This window comes from Trichoplusia ni, chromosome 21, assembly GCF_003590095.1.
Source record: "Trichoplusia ni isolate ovarian cell line Hi5 chromosome 21, tn1, whole genome shotgun sequence".
NCBI classification, from domain to species: Eukaryota; Metazoa; Arthropoda; class Insecta; order Lepidoptera; family Noctuidae; genus Trichoplusia; species Trichoplusia ni.
Window position 1 is genome coordinate 1,017,784 of NC_039498.1, and position 22,474 is coordinate 1,040,257.

Sequence of the window (22,474 nt, forward strand, 5' to 3'; positions counted from 1 at the left end):
ACCTACGTCTATTTGATAGCACTTTGTGGTACCGACGTCACAGGTAAATGTCTGAATGATTTTTTTTTTCTAAAAGCCCTTCCCGCCGAAAACGCGCACGCGATCGGACGAGCGCCATCTTTTTATTGTTTTTTCAACCGCAGTTGCGTTCGTATTCAGCCGCGGGCGAAAAACAGTCACTCAAAACTCACGCGTTGGTAAAATAAGAAGAGAAAAAAAATAAAAAAGGGTCCCTGAATGATACAGTTTTTTCGGTAAATTAGAGATTTGAAAGAATAGTTTTTTAAGAAATTGCGTGTTCGACTTTTGATAATGATACGTCTGTGCCCGCGGTGATTTTGACTTTGGTACGCGTTTTTTTTTTTATTTGGTTTACCTACGTGGCTGTTTAAGGCCGAATTGCATTTCGTTTGGTAGGTATAATTATCTGTTGCAGAGTAGGTTACCTGTACCTAACATTATAATAATGTACCTAAATATCTTATCTTGTAGCTATGTATTAAGCTAGTCGTTGTTATTTTATAAACTTGTATCTTACTTTCAGGTAGCCTAATGATTTTGTCAAGTTATGCATTAGGTAGGTAACTAACACAAATCAAAACAAAAAATTCCAACAAATTACAACTTTAGACTATATATGTATATTATGTAGGACTATATATGTAGGTCTTATTAACTAGATAAGATGCGCACATAATTATTTTACCAGATCTTTTATTGTTTCATTAGTTACCATTTTCGTAATGTTCAGTGGTAACCAATCTGAACTGAAGCGTGTATCTTTGGGGCCTAACTGTTGGAAGTTCTTAAAACATTTTTCTTAGTTTATGAAGCAAGATTATATCGCAGATACTGCATAGAGAATTGTAAGTAACACGACTTTAACTGAGTGAGACGTTAAAAAAAAACAATGTGTCCATGTTACTTAAAATGTTAAAACTATTTTTGTAGCAATCTCAATTTGTCTCGTGATGAAAAACTTATGAAGCAAACAATATAAATTTATAATAAAAGGCGTTACAAAAATGGTTTTGCTTGATCAGTTCATAGCGCCTGTTACTTTTTAATAGCAACAAGCAGATCACGTCTTTATTACAAGTTTAGTAGGCGTTCACTTCAAATTATTTATTCCCCCTCTTATTAAATGTAGGGTTCTTCTATTTTATTTTATTAAGCAAAAAGTGTAAATAGTAATATTAATACTAGAAATTATTAAGACAGTCCGTATGCTTCGATATTTGTTCAAGTATCTCCATATATACCGACGAAAAAACCTTGTAACACAAATCTAGTTAAAACATATAATTTATATATTTAATGTACATTTTGATCATTAATTTTGAACTTATAATATTCATGAACATTCAGTTCGACACTAATGCTGATAAAATAACAAATGAATGTAACAAAATAACGCTATCAATAACTTGATTGTGAAATCGACAGTATAATTTATTTAATTCCGTTCCAGTTCTTGCAGCTAATGTGATATTTAGCATAGTTTAAAATACTTTTTTTTAAGTAGGTGTGCTTTTGACATAGTTTTGCCAGGATAGGTGACTACTTATCTATACTAATGTTATAAAGAGGAAAGATTTGTTTGTTTGACATGAATAGGCTTCGAAACTACTGGTCCGATTAAAAAAAATCTTTCACAGTTGAGAAGCTACATTGAATCTACGCTGAATATAGGCTATATTTATTTAAAAAATATTAGGGTTCCGTATGAATTTTGCGATATTGTAACTCAAAGTGTCATAACTTATATCTTCTAACCACGCGGACAAAGTCGCGGGTAACTGCTTGTACTCCATATAGTTCGATACCTAAAGGGAAAACAATCTTGGTCTTCTCTAAAGAGTCACTTCAATCAGACAAATTGTTAAAAAATAAAGTGTTTTTTTATGTACTCAAACAAAATAAGAAGTTCAGAGAAACATTGAAGGCATTTGAAGGTTATTGGATAAATTATGACTGTATATGTGTATATATATAAAATTATTATGTTCCTCTCTCTGACAATGCGTTACTTATTAAACTGCTTTAACAGACTTATTTTATCTTAAATACGACTTCATAACTTTTTTGCACCTGCACCCAAATTCGAACTGAGATACCTTTCTCATAGAGCCAAAAGCATGCCCGCAGGACTAATTTACTTGTTCCATCATTAATTTTTATTATCATTAGTAGCTAGACCAGGTAATTCAGAAAAACTAAATGATGATGTCGTCCTACTCTAATGCTAAATAAATTAATATTTCAAATCGAAACCCTGAAACGTGGATTACAAATAATTTGACAGTGACGTCTTGATCAAAGTACATGAGTACAAATTTAAAGTGAATATTTTAGAACAATCATTGAAGTCCTTTTATATATTTCTTGGCTCGCACATGCGGAGTAAATTTTTCGCATTTTAGTTACTTGTCCTGTTGTATTTTTAGTGTTTTTTAAATTGTGTTTTGTTTGCCTCTTTTCCTGGTAAGTGATTGTAAAAGCGCTATTCGAGCCGCTTTTTAGATTCCTCGTTAAATGTCAATCGAGTCAAGTCTCGCTCTATTCAATCATATTCAGATAGTTAACAATAGAAATATAAATATTAAGAATCTTATCAAAAGTACGATAAAAAAACTTTTTTTGTACTCTTGCGTATATCAAAATAGAATCGAAAACAGTTTAATCAAAAGTTTTCAAATTGAAGTTCTCTGTGGTCACTGGCAGAATATAGTACTGTAAAAGCAGATTACCAAAGCACGAAAAAAAGAATAATTCAAAAGTCATAACATTCGAACAATCTGACATTCACTGAGTGATAGAAAGTAGGAATCTAATTACCGGTGTTTTGTGTTTATAGAAAATACCAAATTAAAGTAAATTTAAACAATGGGGTGCCGTAATATATTGAAGCTTGGAGCCTTAGAAGCTAAGAAGACAGCTTTCTTACTATGTGACATACAAGAAACTTTCAGACCACACGTGAAACATTTTGCAGACGTTGTTAAAGTCGCCAATAAAATGGTAAGCAATTAATATTGTTACGTAACGTCTTGTTGCTATCTGTTTGTAATCTAAACATGACTTGAGAAGGATTTGATAAGATTATTTCAAAGAGATTATGATGAAAAGATCATGAAAACAACAAGTGTTTTTTTAGATGTTATGATGAAATTATTTTGTGCCACCACCTGTTGAATCTTAAGCAGAATATGTTATTATTGTAAGACTAAATAGTTCTAATTACTTATGTAAATATTTAAATAGAATATGATAAACAGTATAAACACCTACTTGTAATGCAAATTGTGATTTTAATTCAAAAGACTTGTTATCTAAAATAACAAGCTATAGAAAGTTAATCAATGAATGTTATCATCCTTTGAATTTTTAATGACTAATTTTCAGACACTAATTTAAATAAATAATAAATCTCAATACCTCAATAACTACTCAACTTATTAAAAAAATCCAATAACTTGAAAAGCAATAGTACAACATACAAACCTCATTAAAGTTAACATACAAATAATATATACAATATAACATAATTCATCATCATCATCTCAGCCTATACCAGTCCACTGCTGGACATAGGCCTCTCCATAATTTCTCCAGCGCAACCAGCTCATTGCCACATGCATCCAACGGGACCCAGCGGTTTTCACCAGGTCGTCGGTCCATCTGGCAGGTGGCCGTCCCGCATAACATAATTACCATTTAAAGTTTGTACGCCATCATGAGGCAAATCGAGTTGACAATACTTATTCTAAGATGCTTATTCATGTTTTACAAAATAAAATATCTTTATCTTTACCTTAATTCCAGATGACAGCAGCAAAACATTTCCAAATACCAGTATACGTCTCCGAACAGTACCCCAAGGGTCTCGGTCACACAACTAAGGATATCAACGTGGAAGAGGCAGCGATGGTATATGAGAAGACTTTGTTCTCCATGTACACTCCGGAATTACAGGAGAAGTTACGGAAAGACGTACCGAATTTGAACTCCGTAGTACTGTTTGGGATTGAGGTCTGTTGAGATTATTTGATTTTCATTAACCTGATTCTTTATCAATAAAACTAATTTTGTCTTTAATGCTGTTTAGTGACTTTGATAGTTGTTCAGTGACATTTGGTTTGATGGGCATGTTATTGAGAATAGGTGTTTTATAAAGTTGATTCTGTTCATCGACTTTTGGTGCTGACCCAGCCTGAAACATTTTAAATATTATCTTTTTACATTATCTACATTTTAAATTGTACTATTATGTATTTATTTTCAGGCCCATGTATGCATTGAACAGACAGTCATAGATCTTCTGAATGATGACTTAGTTGTCCACGTTGTAGCTGATGGGGTGTCGTCCAGGTCCCTCATGGACCGAGGACTTGCTTTACAGGTTTGTTAATTTTTAAATAATTCTCTTATTTATCAATGGTTCTATGCATGCACTTGTAAGTACAAAGTGCAGGTTCGATGTCAATCCCAATCCACAGTGAGCTGGCATGGTGATCAATGCTCAAATCTTTCATAGAAGCTTAACCCAAGCAGTGGTTTCATTAGTATAAATGGATGCTATGGTCTATGTTTATGATGAAAAGCGAGAGATGTTTTTATATTTTGTTTGTCTTTGTAAAACAAGATAAATAAAGACTCTTCATTTAAATATCCCTCTTTCCTCAGATTTCTCGGTAGCCATCTCAAACATAACCTAGCTTTAGATAAATTCATCCCTATTATTATTTCACCATCATTAACGCGCATCTAGGTTTTGGTACAACTCAAATCAAATTTCATTTATTTAAATTAGAGTTCTAATAAAACTTTTTGAATGTCCAATTATAATGGACAGCACACAATAATGTGCAGCCACCCTTCACCGCTTCCTAAGTGCTTTTGCTGTGAGAGAAGAAACGGCGCAACAAACTCCAGCAGCATGCTGTCTTTCCGTTTACAATCCATTGTGTAAATTATGTCTGTGATAAAATATAAGGGTTTAGGTACTGTGATAGACATATATTTGAAGTCGGTGTAAACGAAAATGAAATTAAAATAATAACAGGCATTCTTGACTCAAAAAAAATTATGTTCAACGCGGGAATCGACCCCATAGCCCCTCAATGATAGTGCATTATACCGTTATACAGTGTAATGGTAATTACACATGTGCGGGTTATCAGAAACAAAATGTCTGTTGATAATATTGAAACAAATAGTAATTAGTTTTAAACGCTATTCAAGTTGATTAGTTTTGTCGATAGCATGGAGTGTCTGAAAAACTACATTTTCTGCCGTAAATCAGTAATTTTTTTCTGCTATTTTTTTTTGTGTTTTCAAAAGTATTAAAATCTTGTTATACCATCCAGTATGAATCCTATATAACAAAGGCCAGAGTCCCAATTCCGCTATTTACAATTAACGATGAATGGAAATTCTGTACCGGGTGGAACACTCACTCACTGTCAATTCATTTGTCTTAAACTACTCCCGTATCAAGAAATTTTATCCTTGTTTCGTGAGGGGTTCACAAACATTTAAATCACATGCAGAAATACACCCAGGCTCAGGACAAGCATTCGATGGATCTACGGTCACGTCGCTTTTAGTGATTTGGCGTGGTGAGTTGGTGACCTCGAACCACTCAGTTATCCGTGCAGTCGTCTTATTTTATACAATCCAATCAATCGTCGGAATTTGTAAATAGCGGAATTGGGGTCCAGTTTTGTTGCAGAATAACACGTATCAGTATTAGCCATAACACTTGCTTTCTCATGTCGAGCTATAAAATTAAGGTTTTACACGTTATTTTGTTCATACGGTAATCGATAGTGCGATGTTACAAAATTATTTCCCAAGTCTCTTGCGATTTGTTTCCCCAAATTTTTTACATGCGGTTGCAGCTCTAAAATATCTGCGAAAAAATCAATTAAAATTACTCTTATTTCGTAAAATTGATTCATTATACCATTACGGGTGATTGGTGATCTTTGAAAGTGGTGTCTAAGTGTTTCAAGGTGCAAAATCAACAGCTCTAGTGGAGTGGTGATGGAAAAATCTTAGGATAAAAATAGGCTTAATTGCAAAATGTCTCCATCTCATAATACTATTTTCCCAGAGTGCCTCTTCAGCACAACAACGCGATGTTAAAAGAGTAAAATGTTGGTAACAAAACATCATACAGATGGAAAAGTTATTTTGGGCAGTCTTTTGGATGAATTTTATACTTAAGAACCGATTGGCGTAAACTCTAATTGCCAAGCAAAACTTACCCCAATATCACAGAAACTTAATGAATGAGTCATGACAATTTAACTGTATAAGCCAAAGTTAAAATCATGGCGTACAAACGCTTTATGCGTACGAAAACGCACAAAAAATGTAAAATATAATATTTGTTGGTTTCGGTAGTTTATAGATCACACCACAAGCACATTTCTACGATTATATAAAAAACAATCCATTTTAAAGGCTTCACAAATACCCTAACAATAAAATATGATATTTTGTAACCAAAATTACATTCTATTACCACCGCCTCATTTTGCGAAAAGAGTTCCCTGCGAAAATCACTTTGAGAAGTAGTCATTTTGCGAGTAAGCCTCTAACAGTCTACTTTGATACTTCCAGCGAATGCAATCAATAGGATGTTTCATAACAACAGCCGAGAATGTTCTTTTCAAACTAATGAAGGATAAACAGAGTCCTCAATTCAAGAAGATCACTAAACTTGTCAAGATTCCCACTTCGGAAACGTTTGCCGATGTTTCGTCGAAATTGTAAACATGAAGCCCTGTTTAAACCAAACATTTTCTCCTTCAAATCTTATTTATGTACAACGTAATGTCCGAGTGAAATCGCCCTTAGGCATACGTAATTCAAAAAATAAAATGTATTTGTACTTACTATAAACGGAACGAATAGTATTTTTATAATAACTGTCTAGACACTGATTCATTATAAATGATGCAAGGGTTATGAAGGGTTTATTCTCGCGTATTTATCGGGAATACCTACCGGACTCCAGTTGGATCAGAAACTAGTGGGCACTCCCGATAAATACACGTGAGTAAACCGTTGTGTTGTGTCATTTCATAAGGAACAAATGTTCTGTCATTTCAATAAAATCGTAATTAGCTGAGTAAGTGTACACAACATAATGTTATGCATGACACAACGTTGTGTGTTCACACTGCGAGTCCGCAATCGGCTATTAATTGGTTTCAACAGGTGCTGTTTTATTAAAATTAGTAAAATATTTTGACATCAAATTATAGTTGATGTTTTTCGAGATTTTTATTTATACTAAATGTATTTTTTAATTTATACAAGTTGAAAGACGTTGCTTTAAATTTCTGGTGCAGGGTACATTTTTGGTAGATAAATTAAATGTGTGTTGATGATGTATACAGTACCTACTAAACATTCCATTGTAATTTTAGTAACAAGTGGCTTTTTTATGTATAAAAATTAGCTTATTTTGCGATATGTCACGTGACTATCAAAAACTATGTGTAATTAAAAGTTTAGCTCTCTGTAAGCATTTTTTTACTTTATTAAACTTGTCATGTATTTCTATGTGAATGGTATTAAATTAAATATATTTATTTTTATGCGGCTAGTTTTTTATTCAATACCTTTTTTTACTATGGTAACACTATTATTGAACAAATCTTCACACATTTTGCAACTATAGATTTATTTAAAAACGTTGGATGAGGTGAAAAAATACACATGTACATATACCTAATATACCATGAGATTTGGAAGAAGACTGACAAATAAAAAAAGTTGGCTCTCAAAAGCGGAAGGTATCAAATTATCACAAAAAACATTCTGATAATATTCCTAAATTAAGTTACTTTCCCATCTAGCCAAATTCTTTTTGAAAAGATAAACAGATTTATCTAAATAAACACAAATACTCTGAGAATTAGCACTTACAACTGCACTCATAGACGACACTAGAACATTGACAATTAAATAGAAATAATGCAGTCTAAAAATGGAATCTCACAATGGTGTAAATATTCACTTTACTTACTTATATGCTTATAAATCTTTCCATCGCATTCCTTGTCTATTTTCCACGTCTTCAAAAAGGAGAAAAAATTTAAATCTTTATTCTGAGGTCTCAATTTGTCTGTGTTACGTTTCTTGATTCGATACGTTGATTCCTTTTTATCATTAAAAATCTGCCATAAGCCAAATTTGATGAAATTTTTATAAGACAATTTGATACAAATGTAATAAAGATTGGCTCACTAGTTTTACTTGAAGTCTGTTTCTGTTGTCTATACATTTATTTCACAATAGACAACATGATTCCAAAAAAAAACTTTAAGTGTCAGTATACAGTGGTTATCTCACAAACCTTTTATCGTTCCAGCGCTTCCAATCCATCGGCTGTTTCGTGGGCACATCAGAAAACATTTTATTTAAGTTACTACGTGACAAGAACCACCCTGCTTTCAAAGCGATCTCGAAGCTAAACGTTGTGCCATCGCCAGACGAATTTGGACTTACTGTTCATGCTGATAAGATGCAAAAGAAGTAATTTGTAAATATTCATTTATACCTTAATATAGATTTGTATTAGATCAACTGTGTATAGGTGTTGTTGGTTCTTTTTAGGTGATACTAAAAGATATGTATATGAAAAATTATATACCGGACGCATATTCAGTATATTTTCTGGTAACACCATACAAGGGTATTAAAATCTGTCAATACTTGCCTTTATCATATTATTAATAAGAATATGTAGAACTTAAATTGCAATTTTTATATGTAAGAAAAAATATTACGTTTAAAATTAGGATTTCATTTTCAAAAACTTGTTTATTTAAAACTCAAATGAGCTATATTCGTAAACTTGGCTGTAATTTATATAATAGTGTTATTTGTTGTTATTAATGTATATTTTATTTATTTATTATAATTTGTATGTCTTAGACATGATAAATAAATCATTTATTTATAACTGCTGAGACAGTAATAAATTATTACATCAAAAAAATGTTTATTTAAATTAATAATACAACGTATTTATTTAATTTTGACACAAGAATGTTACAACAGGCGAAAAATAAGAATAATGTAAATATTAAAAGTAACTTATTGAATATTATATTTTTATTATAAATTAAGTTTTGTTTTTATTTTAACAGCGACCATTTCAGCTGCTCCTTTGCCGATTGTAAAACCTGAAATGCAAAAAAACTAAAATATAGTATGTACGCAATTTAATTTTATCTTCAATAGTAAGTGTTTTCTGTGATTTTCTGTTTTTCACACAATAGGGATGATTCATTTTTCTTTTAATGATATATCGGGCGTTGGGCGTTTTCTGAATAATAATGTTAAGGTTTTTTGACTTTTGTTTCGCATAAATTGCATGACTTATACACCGTGATTTTTTAGTCGACTTACAAAAGCAGCCCAGTTCATGTATCCAATGACTAGAACACTTTCATAATAAAACAATAGGTATTAATGAGATTTGAATAAATTTAAAATGCAGTTTTTATTCAATATTATGATGCAATTCGTAGTTTTTTAGAAACACAGCTCTGTTGCGAGCGTGGTCCGAGCCTTGTAACAATGGCGAGGGGCGCAGGCGGCGGCGTTTTTATCATTTTTAAGAGTATATTTCAGATTTATCTTGTTTAATTTTAACTAACTGCATTTTAAATTTATTCAAATCTCATTAATACCTATTGTTTTATTATGAAAGTGTTCTAGTCATTGGATACATGACCTGGGCTGCTTTTGTAAGACGACTAAAAAAATCACCGTGTACAACTAAATAGGACAGTTGTTTGTTCATTTCCTCTCGATAACATTTGACTGGCCTGTTGGTCTAGTGGTCCTGACTGCTATACCTAAAGTCGTGGGTTCGATTCCCACCCAGGGCCCTAATTCTGCAATTTACAATGACCGATGAATGAATGGCAATTGGATTAAATTTGAAACTATATTCTCTGAAACATAAAAAAAATGGAAATTTATTGTTTTGACCGTGAATGTTCCGTCTCGTACTGAATTTCCAATTATTGTGGTAGAATTTTTTTTAGAATGATTATGAAAAGCGCTAATATAATCCAATTTCCATTCATTCATCGGCCATTGTAAATAGCGAAATTGGGGCCCAGGACAAATGTTTGTGTGATGAACACGATCATTTGTTCTGCGTATGGGTGTGAATTCATATAAGAAAAAAGTGTATTTATCTGTCGTCTTGTAATCATAGTACAAAATTTGCTTACTTTAAGTCTAGATGGCGCTGCGAAATACTATTATTATTAGTTTTTGCCACATCCACCGGTTGTTTAATCAATATAATATAATAAATATATGACTATGAATTGAAAAAATTAAAATGGATTCCTGTCACCTGCGTTTTCATATCCATAAAGTATTGCCAGTTGGATAAATTCATATATCATTTCAACAGGTTTCCCACATATATGCAATATCGCCACTGTAATAATGATATTAAAATACTAATTTCTTTAAGCAAAATAATACAAAGCTTTTAAATTTAACCTACACAAACTTAATAATAAATCTAAAATTACAATAAAATTTACAATTATTATAATTACACTAAAATAAATCATTACCATTAAAAAATAATTTAAAAAATCAAAGCCAAGGAAATAAGCGATACAGCCAATGAAAAAGGGTTGCCAATGAGAAAAAAAATAAATAAAAAAATGTTAGTAAATAAAATTTAATAAGCACTAAATAACTACAATTACATTTAACTTGGTTTACGTATATATTATTTGCCCCGGTTTCGCTTACATATTCATAATGTTCTGTAGTATCTGAAATTTTCAATAAATAAAATTTGAATAAATTTGTCCTTGCGTAAGTCCTTTTTCTTCTATTTTACTTGATAGTGAAAATGTGATAGACGTGAATTTAATTCAATAGCTTTCCCAGAAAATGTAATGATTTGAAGAATGTATGTCAATTTAGAGAATTAGAATTAATATTACATTTTTAAATAGGCAACACAAAAAAAATGTGCAAGAAAACTACAAAAAGTCTTTAGGGTAACGGCAAGAAGTTTATTCAACCAGAAATATACATATTTGTTTTAATATATTTTTACTTAAAAATAAATAAAATAATGTCATGCTTACGCCCACCAACAACAAAACGAATACAAAAAAAAAAACATGAAAAATATAATCTAGTTTTTTGACTGCTCGAATAAGACTATTTATAATCTATCTATATTATTAATAACCATCAAAAATGGCACAGCAATATTACATATATTTATGTAAAACCCATGAAATGAGTAAATTTAACAAACTTTTAAATACTATTATTAGTAATATTTTCAACCAACTTCAAACTGAAGAAGTTCTCAACTCTAAGATATTTTTAATTAGATTTTGCATTTGTATTTAACGTAAAATCTGTCATTTGGTCCCACAAAAATATCATCAAGTTTTGCTCAGAAGTTTTTATTTGAAGTCAGTTGCATGTTTTTATTGATAAGAAAAAAATATATATCTAAAGATTGGAATTTAGGTGAAACCTTAAATATGTGTGTACTAAAATCTTAGGCCTTTTACATGTGACGACAAAAGTCTTCGATGCTTCAGAACTTTAGTCTTCAGTACGTGCAACTTCACTATCTGCAATAAGAATCTCTATCCGTCTTATTACAAACATATACATTAAAACTTTTCTTTAAAAGACACCCGCATTAAGGAATTTAATCCTTGTGTCGGTTTTCACAAACATTCAAGTCACATGCACAAAGACACCCAGACTCAGGACAAGCATTCGTGGATCAAACAAATGCTTGTCCTACGCGAGGATCGAACTTACACGCTCTCAGTGGGTTTGACGTAGTGACCTCAACCGCTCAGGTATCCGTGCAGTCAAATATTTATATTAAGACGCTATGAGTTTGTAAGGCAGTATTCGCGTGAAATAATAGTCTGGGAGCATTGAAAACTTGTGTTATCTCATGTCGTGTTGAAAAACCTATTAAAATAATCCTTCATCTTTATTCGAAAAACACATATTTATGGTAAAATCTTTTTTAAACCCAGTGTTGCCATGTATGAACTAAATAGAGAATACCTCGGTATTGCTAGTTTTGAAAATTGAGTTGCGAATAGATAAAGTGGAGATGAAAACACAAACAGACAACGGTGATACTATTGACGGAGTTGCTATATGAGATTTATTGAAAATTAATTATTAGTTTTTAAGTTATTGCATTTAATTTTAAACTCGTCTTTATTGGGCAGTAGGGCAAATTGTTCTAATTATCGATCTAAGATGGATGCATAAGAGAAAATCATTTTACTTTAGTCGAAAAACATATTCTGTGAAAGATATATTTCCATGTCGTTTCCATGTCTTAGAACAGATAAAAAAATCTTTTTTCTTAATATCTTTGTTTAATCTCTATGTACATGAAAACTCGGTCAATTGCAATTTGGACCACAAAAACTGAGGTTGAACTGAACAAATGATTGAAGAAGTCAACTGTATCAATGATTGATTAACCTCATTTTTTCTGTTTTGTTATAGCGGCAAATTAAACTTAGTCAGTTAATGAGGTACAGACTGATGACAGACAGATGTGCGGAGTCAGTAGTAAAGTTCCGATTTTTCTCCTTAGGTACGGAACTCAAAACATTAATCGGACTCTTTAAGGCACGATAGAATATGGCTCTATTATTTTAAGTATTCAGGGTACATTAACAGCTACTGACAGACGAACGATGCCAAGTCTTTTTACACTTTTAACACGAAATTTACTCTATAAATGGATATTTAATTGTTTAATTCACGTAAGAATATTATTGGAAAGTTATCAACGGCCACTGTGCAAAAAAAGCTCCTCTTAAATCCCAAAACTGACTTCTCAACAATCTCATAAAACAACCCACCAGTGTTTTACTACCAGAACATATTATTGACGTGTGCTACTACCTGCGCGACAGTCTGCTCGCCGAGGGGCACGTCCTCGGTCCGGAGGGCCGCGCGACCCACGATGGAGGTCGGGTCAGAGTCCAGGATCACACTGACAAATAAAAACAAAACATTCAACAACTTTCACACAACGCCATCTAGTCTCAACCTAAAAAAAAGCTAGTATTATGAGTACTAGACAACTGATAAACATTTGTGAGATCGATTACTCATAGACACAGAACAAATAATCGTGCTCATCAAAATCATTGGGAGGGAATCAAACCCACTACCTCCGGTATAGCAGTCAGGGCCGCTATCCCCTAGACCAACAAGTCACGACCCACAAGATTTATTAAATGATGTAAGGTCTTTTTATACACATATTTAGCCGCTTTTAGATCTCAATGATTGAAATCTGTAAGTAGTTTATGAGTTTAACACGAACAAACAACGTGGCACGACATTTTTATTACAATTAATACATCAAATATATAAAATTCCCGTGTCACGATGTTAGTTACCTTACTCCTCCGAAACGACTTAACCGATTTTTACCAAATTTTATATGCGTATTCAGTAGGTCTGAGAATCGGCTAACATCCATTTTTCGTAACCCTAAGTGATAAGGGTTGCTCACACTAAAATTTGTCTTTTTATTTTGTTGACGAAATTTTTTGTTGTTATTTTTTTATAATGTGGCATTAAAAATACATACAACTAGAAATATTTTTTTAGGCAAAACAACGTTTGCTGGGTCAGCTAGTTATTATATAAATATGTTACTTCGATACTGAAGTTTACCTTACCCCGACAGTCCACACTCTAACTATTTTAGCAGGTTTGAGAAGGCAGCCTTTCTACATATTGTATATTAGGAAGCTGACTCACTCACCCGCCATCACAGATCTCGTCGAAGGCCAGCATCACAGCGTCCAGGTTGTCGAGCAGCACTCGCCTCTCCACGTTCCTTCGTAACAGAATGCTTACCGACTCGTATAGAGCGTTCAATACTGATTGCAGAATCAACTGGAACAATATTTATATATTTATTTATTAATTTATCGTTGTTAACCTCCATTTATAATGTAATAGGTATGTGCACAGAACCTTCAAACGTCGGTTCGAATAGCCGCAGACCTTACCGCGTGAAGAGCTCTGGCGTACAAAGCGACCTCACACAGTCTTGACCCTCAGTCATGAGGTATCAAGGAGGAAGATGTCCCAATTCAATAGAGGACGTACAAAATAAATAATAATATTATAGCGAGATCACTCACACCTCTCGGGTAAAAAATATTACATTGTATTTATAATAATACCGGCCTATGTACATCCCACAGCTGGGCGTATTCGCGTATAGAGAAGGTTTTAACATCAATGACCATGCTAGCTTACTGCGGCTTGGCGATTTCGGATTTCATTATTTGTATTAAATGTTTCCTTGCGATGTTTTCTTTAACCGTTTATCAGATAAAGAAATTACATATAACTGTGAGCCGTGTGAATAATAAATCAATGAGCTTAAAATGTAAGTGTATATGTTACCTCATTTTCATGTGAGCTGCCCATGACATAGAAGAACAGGTCAACATTGCTCTTGTACACACAGGTGAGACCCTCCAGCATTATTATCTCTGCATTCGCTCTGAAACACAAATTAAATGACAGCATTTAAAGATAGAAGTTAAACAGTTGTTTTTGAAGTAAAACTTCCTTAGGCGCGACTTGGAGGTAACTGGACGACATTGCAGCGGAAATCCGTTACGGCTACATGCCATCACATTCTTGTACTATCATTATAATATTCTTGATTTTGTCAATAGATGGTTTATAAACAATGACTTTTAATTAGTTTGTGTGTAAGACCACACTTTTCGGCACAAGGCTTTTGATGCAGAATCAGAACAAACATTAGTGGATCACACAAATGCTTGTCCTATGCGGGTATCGAACCCGCAACAAGACACAGGCAATGGGGGTCTGGATTGGAGCTGTATTTTAGAGGAATAAATTCTTTATGACTTAGAGACATTGGTAAAAATGGGAAAAATTGTGAAATGTTAATGTACTTTGTAGATTTACTTTACTTACCCACGATTTCTGAAATAATACCAATCATTCTTAACTAGTTGAGTTAGTTTAAGTTCATTGTCTTTAACATATTAACTTTTATCAGTTCAAGCTATTAAAGTATCTACTCTTTGTTTCAGAGAATATATTATGTAGACAGCACCCCTCATTGCTATCCTTTAACACACATAAGAAGAAATGAAAAATGGGCAATGCTGAGTGCTCTCCCAATGTATAGTTATGTCCATAAAAAATGCTAAATTGTAGCATGTAATCAGAATATTTAGCTCCTATCTTAACATTGAACTGATACCCATTAAAATGTGTTTCCATGGACAGATAGGCAGTCCCAAGATATAATGCAGTTTTTAAGAATAGACACCAAACTTGATTTAGTTCAGAAAACAGAAAAAAAATCAGCTTTATGAAAAGATTTGTTTCATAATAGTCTTACAAACTTAGATATTATAATAAAATATACCTGTGTGTCTTATTAAACAGGTTCTTTTCGAATGCCTTCTGTTCCTTAGCTGTGGGCAGCACATCCTTGTCGTAATACTTAGCGAGGATCCTGTTGCCATCGTTATCCAGGATGCACATACCCTTAACTAAGTACAATGTTGGTTCCTGAAAGAACATGGATACAATAATAATAAGTTTCATTATATAATACATTCTTACTATATCAATCACGGTTTATTGATTTATTACTAGTTTGATGTGTGATGTAAACTTCACATCTAATATTAGGTTTGATTTTCTATGATGTTTTTATGTAATGCACTGTCAGCTGTGAAGCTACCTCTTACAAATAAATAAATACAATCTGTTTGCTAGATAATACACAACTTTTGACTTGTCACAGGTGCTTATTAGAAACATCTGCCAGTTACACAATAAAAAAAACATTCACAAAATTCTTCAACTCAAAGTTTTACTTTTATAATGTAAATATGGAGAATGTAGTCTATAGGCAGTAGAATGAAGAGCATTTGGGTCTGTACCAAATGCTTAAGCAAGAAAATAGCTGATTAGAGTCAAGATAACCCTACAAAATTACAAAATGTGTTGTGATTGATGATGGAGAATAAAATTTAACAGGTAAACCAAATTATTTAACAATACATTCTGTTAGTTAAAGAAAAATTGTATTTAATGTTACATTACACAGCAATTGCATCAGCAACTACTAGCGACCAAAATATACCTGGATAAACAATCGCTAAAATCAGAAAAAAGAGGTACCTAAAGGTAGCTATAAAACAACACGTAGTACTTATAAAACACAGTTATTACACGCTTAACTTACAAAAAGAGATCCTTCCATAGTTGTGTGAACCATTGTGAAGTTATTCTACTAATTATTTTATGAAATTTCTAACAAAACATGCAATAATCAACGAATTTATAAAACTCGTTTACGTGTTCAACTTGACACTTGGTTAGTTTGACGTGTGACGTCTTATTTTAGTGATGTATCGGTTACAGTTTTAGACGATTTACAAAAAAAATGTTTGAACACGATTTTTATTTTTGTAATTGCGACAACAGCAATACATCTTCTGGAATGATTTCACTTGTGTATCTTTTACGGTTTAACAGATTATGGTGATAAATTGATTAACAAGATCGACTAAGTAATACGGTTCCGTTTTACACTTTGAGTACGATACGCTAAACATAATACTTGGCAGTAGTAATCCGACTTTAATGATAACATCAATCTTTACTTTCGATTGTACAATGTTCGATATAGATTTATTTAAATTAGGTTGTTTCAAAAATAGTCGATTATTTTATTCCAAATGTCCCTTTTCCAACTGTTCAGGTTATAAGTGCTACTTTTTGTAATGAGTAATAAATAAAATTGGAAATATGTCGAAAACATCACGAATTTTATTATTATTTTGATTTGGCAGTTTAGTCAGGAGGAAAGAATAAGTAAAACGCGCTACAGCGCCATCTGTACTTTGTCATACGAAGTACGTTCCTACAACCTTGCCTATATTTATGAGTGCCATTCATGATTCACATCGTTTACAGGACGCCCCATAGCAGTGATTTTAATGCATGTATGTTCAAATAGATGGCGTTGATAGTCCATCTGAACAAAAAGTTATAGCTTTTGCTTCAACTTTACAACTTACAATTCGATTTTTAAAGGTTCGTATTTTTTAATAAATCGATATTTATCAAGATTTTTTTTAATCTGCTTTATTTAAATGCATAATTTTCAATGTATGCCGAAATACTTCTTTTTCATGGACGATTAACCTAAATTTTACAGAGGAAACACAAAAAGCTAATAACAAAATAAATTGTGTTGTAAGGAAGTCAAAAAGTGATATCTTCATTACACAGGAAGACATAACCTAAAAATATATAAGACCACACAAAATCTTCTATAATTGATACATATAAAGCCATTTAAAGTAAAAACGACGTCATTAAGCAATTAGCAACTCATAACACTCATATTTTTGTTTCATAGACCACTTTGATGAAACTTTTTAGTACAACCAAAAATAGAATTCAAATTACAATATTTTCGCGCCACATTTTGACACATGGCGGGAAGATGGCTGCCAAAAATAGACATGATAGAGTCTTTGATGTCTCCGAATCAAATTACAAAAGTTAAACTTCCTTCAGATACGTTAGAAGTCTGTGTCTTAATATATTTTGTTAAATATATATAGTTATAGGTTTGGTAATAAGACTCCTACACTTTTAGTTAGACAATTTATCTGTCTTAAACGATTTAACGTCTGTAAGAAAATACCTGTGTTACATTATTATGTAGAGAATTAGGTGCTTCGTTCCTACTGTCTCGGGGATGTTTTTTACTCGTGCCTTTACTAATAGTGCCATTACTACCTATCAGATTTAGGGTTCCGTACCCAAGTTAAAAATTGAACCGTATTACAAAGGCTCCGCTAGCAGTACAACCATCGTCTTTAGGCTCTATATCTCATGATTGAATTTATTAAAGGTCAACAAATAATATAAAACGAAGAAAAATAATTTTACACACTTTTAGAAATTGGATGGCTAACTTTTTTTGTAGTTTTTCTTTCCATAAGGATTAGAAAGGGTTGACCTACAGTGTCGTGCATCATATTCGTGCTTAAACAGTTCATATTCAAGTAACAGTATTCACGTTTAGGCAAAGTGCTGATACTTTCAGTTATTAACAATCTCCTATGGCTATTATTGTGTAAATTAGTCATCATCATTGCCATCCACAGCTATCGACGTCACAAAAATGGGCATCACATAATCCTTAATTAGATTGAAATCATATGTGAACTTATATTTTTGTTATTATATTTTTCAGTATAATTGCAGAAAACTTCATACCTTTTCCTTAAAGGTCGACTTTAACTTTAATTACATCGATTAACATAAAAACTGTAATTAATACACATAAACGTGCTTCACAGCCATACAAAACGCAAGTAGAGGGGAAACCCGATAAATACAATTATTTACCCTAGTATTACGCGTAGTAATTGACTATTACCGAACGTTACGTCGCTTTTCCCCACACTAACGGCCACTAAAATCGACTAAATAGCACAAAAATATAATCTGGTGACTTTAATGACCTTTATTAACTGTTTTAAGGGAATAAGTTCGAGAATTAATCGGCCATTTTAGGTTGATCTAACTTTTTGTGCTATTTGAAGGTGTGCGTAGGTTAAGATGTGTTGGAAAATATTTTTGATTTAAATGTATTTATTAAATATGAAGACGTTTGTGTGATGATTATTATTTTTGGAAAAGAAATGAGTCAATATTCTTTGTACCCGTCTCCGTTGTTGTGTGTAAAGTCGTTGGAAATCAACATTGCCTGTAGACCTAATTGCTACGATTTTTGCTTTCAGATGATTTATCCTTTGCAGATGATGGCATACCAGGTTTTAGATCACCATTTCGCTAAAACTGTTGCAGTCATGAAACCAAGATGGCGGACAAAACTGCTAAGGCGGTTCTCTTCAATTCCGACTTTCAATACTATTTTCAGGTAGGTAAAATCTTCCAAAAGTCATTTTCAATACATTTCATGGAAACTATAGAAAGGCTTTATCATACAATCGCTTGACCTTCGTTAAAATCAAAACAGCTACTGTGGGATTAAAGATAACCTCAAAAACTCAACTATCAATTTAAATAGCAAACAAATCCAGTTACAACCGAAAACCTTTATCCCTCAAAATAATCAATGCAATGAAACCAACACCGCAGACATTTCGTAGCCGTATCAAAAGTTGTAATATTGTGATACATTCCATTCAAAAATGTTCAGCCCATGCGGCCATGCGGTCGAGCCATGCGGTCAGACAATGAGCATGGAATGTGAACAATTAAAAGCTGAACAATACATACCATTAATTATATTTCTATACACATGTATCTGTTGTCGGCTGGAGGAGTGTGTCGCAATGATAGGTGGGCGACTGTTACGCCGACGCGTAATCTTATGAATTAAAACTCGAAGATAAAATTACTTTCCTCCAATATGTACGGTAATTATGTTTTTTTTTTGTTAAAAACGTAGTAAACGTACAATACGTGTCCGGCTATTTTAAAAAGTGAAGAACATGAAGAATAAAAGTAATTTTCGACGTGATTAGAGTTTTACTTATTAGTGCAAAGCAAAAATGGGTATTACTAAATTTTTAGAGAACCTTTCGTGAGGACGATTCATGATTAATGATGCAACGTTTTACGTATTTAGTTTCAGACACACCCCGGACACACAGCAGGAAAGGAACTAGTAGGCCCTGTTAAATTCCTGCAACCTATGATGGTTCGATAAAGATTGCGGTTTCTTATCTTTATTACAAAAATAAATTAAATTAGAGTCTTGATCTTTTCTGATTCCCTATATTTGCTTTGAAAACAAGACCAAACTATCTCTTTTTATTCCAGTTCCTATTTTGTCAAATTAAGAAGACAGTAATGTGCCTAACACATTCTCTACCACACCAAATCCATCATAATTACACTACGGTGTAATAGACACCCAAACGAAACTATTATACTTCGCCTTATTGTATCACAGCATATACTTGTATTAATAGCTGCACAGCATATCTGTGTTAATTGTATTGTTCAGGTCATTTGTTAGGCGAGCGGCAGATCAAGGAATCATATTAAAAATATCTTTGGACTAATTTCATTTCATTCAACACCTTTGCGACCGTAACGCGTCCTTGCTGATTTACGGTGTGAAGGATAATTCTATTTTATAAGTCGAGTCAAAATTATCCTACATGTTATTCCAAGCTATAATCTATCTTTTTGTAAAATAACATCAAAATCCGTTCAGTACTTTTTGCGTGAAAGGGTAACAAACACACCTACACGATAAAACATATGCGTTTATAATATTAGCAAGATGTACAGACAACGTTTTCTCAAGACTTAGAACAGAAGGCTTCATAGAAACTTTGAATTGTCTTTTTAAACTTCTTAAATTTAAGTCTTACTTATTTTGGGGTGAGTCACACAAAACCAAAGTACATCTCACATCCTTAATCAATAAGCGATCACGATATCTTGAGTGGCGTGACCAATTGATTAATACAACGTTCCACAATGACCCACAATGGTTCACAATAGCCGGCTAATTGTGGATATATCGGACGATTTCACGGCTAACACACTTATCCCTTTTTACGAAGGACATCAACTGATTGGATGGGCAGATGAGAAGTCAAGTGATTCAATACAATATTTTGTTGAAACCTAAGTCAACCAGACTCTGGACAAGCTTTCGTATATCACACAAATGCTTGTCCTACGCGGAGATCCAACCCGCGACACCGTAGTGACCCTCAACCACTCGGCTATCCGTGCAGTCTGCGTTTATGATATCATATCTATTAATTGCATTTAGCTGTTGCCCGCGGACCCGCCTGCTACAAACCATAGGTAAATGATCTCACGGGATCAAATAATCGAGATCAAACCTATTCTATGCGATAATCATGGTTATAAACTATCTGTATACCAAGTTTCGTCTAAATCCGTTTAGTGGTTTTCGAGTCCAAGACAAACATACATCCATACATACCAACTTTCGCGTTTATAATATTAATAGGATGACTTAACACACCATTCAAAATATTCTTAAAAGCGAACACTTTTCTTGCCACGTATACAAGGACCGTGTAACCGTCACGCAAATACCTTTATAAACCATTGATTTGATGAACTAAACGTAATTAATTGAGGAAGGTAAACCATTAACATGTTTATTAAGATTTAACTATCAATGGGGCATGAGAAACACCATAAAAATTAAGGTTATGACGTAGTAACCAACAGCTGTAGTGTGAATGATTAAGGGCCGATTTTTCAATCGCCAGATAACTTTTATCTAAGGAATAAGTTTGATGATTTGACAACTTTTGTACCTATAGAAAATATGACGAAAGGCCAAATTTATTCCTCAGATAGAAGTTAACTGAAGATTGAAATATCGGTTCTAAGAGGTATATAATTATACTAATGTTGTTTTGCCAAATATTGTTTTGTCTAGTTGTATGTATTTTTAATGCCACAATATAAAAAAATAAAAACAAACAATTTCGTTCAAAAATAAAATATATTTTTTTAGTGTGAGCAACCCTTATCACTTAGGGATATGAAAAATAGATGTTAGTCGATTCTCAGGCCTACTGAATACGCATATAAAATTTGGTAAAAATCGGTCTAGCCGTTTCGGAGGAGTACGGTAACTAACATCGTGACACGGTAATTTTATATATTAGAAGAATACATGGTAAAAATCCCAACGTTTTTATTCTTATATTCAAATGGGGCTCATAATTGAGTATAAAAAGTCATCTGTCATAATCTATTTAGTATCTCACTTAGATGATAAAAATGTCCGAAACTTTGCCTTTGAGGCCAGAACAAAGAATCGTGGAAGGATTTGAGGGAGGCCTTTGCCGAGCAGTGGGACACAGTGGGCTAGATAAGAAAAGACTGCCGTTTTTCTGAACTTCAAAAGTTCACAAAAGCAAACTGCTGTCAGAGGAAATAAAGTCCATTTTAAACAACATTAAGAAAGAGGTAGAAATTCTGTTATAACGTATTCTAATACCAGTAGGTCGTGTAGTTATATAACCACCCTGTATAATAACAGTTGCAATCCCTTACAATATTGAATGCCGACATCGAGGCTCGGTAATTAACTCAATGACTAAGCCTTTGGGATTTCCAAAGGTATGTAATAAGCATTTTATAAGTCGCGTTTGCAAGACTGCACGGATAGCCGAGTGGTTGAGGTCACCACGCCAAACCCACTGAGCGCGACGTGTAAGTTCGGTCGTAGGACAAGCATTAAAATTTGTGTTATCCACGAATGCTTGTCCTGAGTCTGGGTGTCTTTGTGCATGTGACTCATAGAAATCTAATATTTAGATTTCTATGATGT

The 22,474-nt window shown here is 32.9% G+C and overlaps 2 protein-coding genes across 4 annotated transcripts; one reads left to right on the top strand and one right to left on the bottom strand.

The window, feature by feature from the left end:
- Nucleotides 1–2,804: 2,804 nt before the first annotated feature.
- Nucleotides 2,805–8,758, top strand: LOC113504084 (isochorismatase domain-containing protein 1-like). 2 transcript variants are annotated; one of them, XM_026886181.1, is made up of 4 exons: nt 2,805–3,021; nt 3,826–4,032; nt 4,286–4,402; nt 8,390–8,758. In XM_026886181.1, the coding sequence occupies exons 1-4, from the start codon at nt 2,887–2,889 to the stop codon at nt 8,555–8,557; spliced, it is 627 nt and encodes a 208-aa protein (XP_026741982.1). In that variant the 5' UTR covers nt 2,805–2,886; the 3' UTR covers nt 8,558–8,758. The 2 variants fall into 2 exon arrangements, with proteins under 2 accessions (XP_026741982.1, XP_026741984.1); XM_026886183.1 differs by lacking the exon at nt 8,390–8,758 and adding an exon at nt 6,631–7,613.
- A 348-nt stretch (nt 8,759–9,106) lies between these two features.
- Nucleotides 9,107–16,468, bottom strand: LOC113504085 (coatomer subunit zeta-1). Of its 2 annotated transcripts, none has more exons than XM_026886184.1 (6): nt 16,334–16,468; nt 15,506–15,651; nt 14,500–14,599; nt 13,847–13,980; nt 12,973–13,063; nt 9,107–9,206 (listed from the first exon to the last, which is right to left on the bottom strand). In XM_026886184.1, exons 1-6 carry the CDS (start codon nt 16,364–16,366, stop codon nt 9,159–9,161), a joined length of 552 nt encoding a protein of 183 aa, XP_026741985.1. In that variant the 5' UTR covers nt 16,367–16,468; the 3' UTR covers nt 9,107–9,158. The 2 variants fall into 2 exon arrangements, with proteins under 2 accessions (XP_026741985.1, XP_026741986.1); XM_026886185.1 differs by lacking the exon at nt 9,107–9,206 and adding an exon at nt 10,787–10,832.
- Nucleotides 16,469–22,474: the final 6,006 nt, after the last annotated feature.

Excerpts from the sequence above, each read along its gene's own strand:
- LOC113504084 (XM_026886181.1), top strand. The coding sequence starts at position 2,887 with ATGGGGTGCCGTAATATATTGAAGCTTGGAGCCTTAGAAGCTAAGAAG. Across the intron at positions 4,033-4,285 it reads TAGTACTGTTTGGGATTGAG|GCCCATGTATGCATTGAACA; the intron begins GTCTGTTGAGAT and ends ATTTATTTTCAG. Across the intron at positions 4,403-8,389 it reads ACCGAGGACTTGCTTTACAG|CGCTTCCAATCCATCGGCTG; the intron begins GTTTGTTAATTT and ends TTATCGTTCCAG.
- LOC113504085 (XM_026886184.1), bottom strand. The coding sequence starts at position 16,366 with ATGGTTCACACAACTATGGAAGGATCTCTTTTT. Across the intron at positions 15,652-16,333 it reads CTATGGAAGGATCTCTTTTT|GAACCAACATTGTACTTAGT; the intron begins GTAAGTTAAGCG and ends ATGTTCTTTCAG. Across the intron at positions 13,981-14,499 it reads GCAGCTCACATGAAAATGAG|TTGATTCTGCAATCAGTATT; the intron begins GTAACATATACA and ends ATATTGTTCCAG.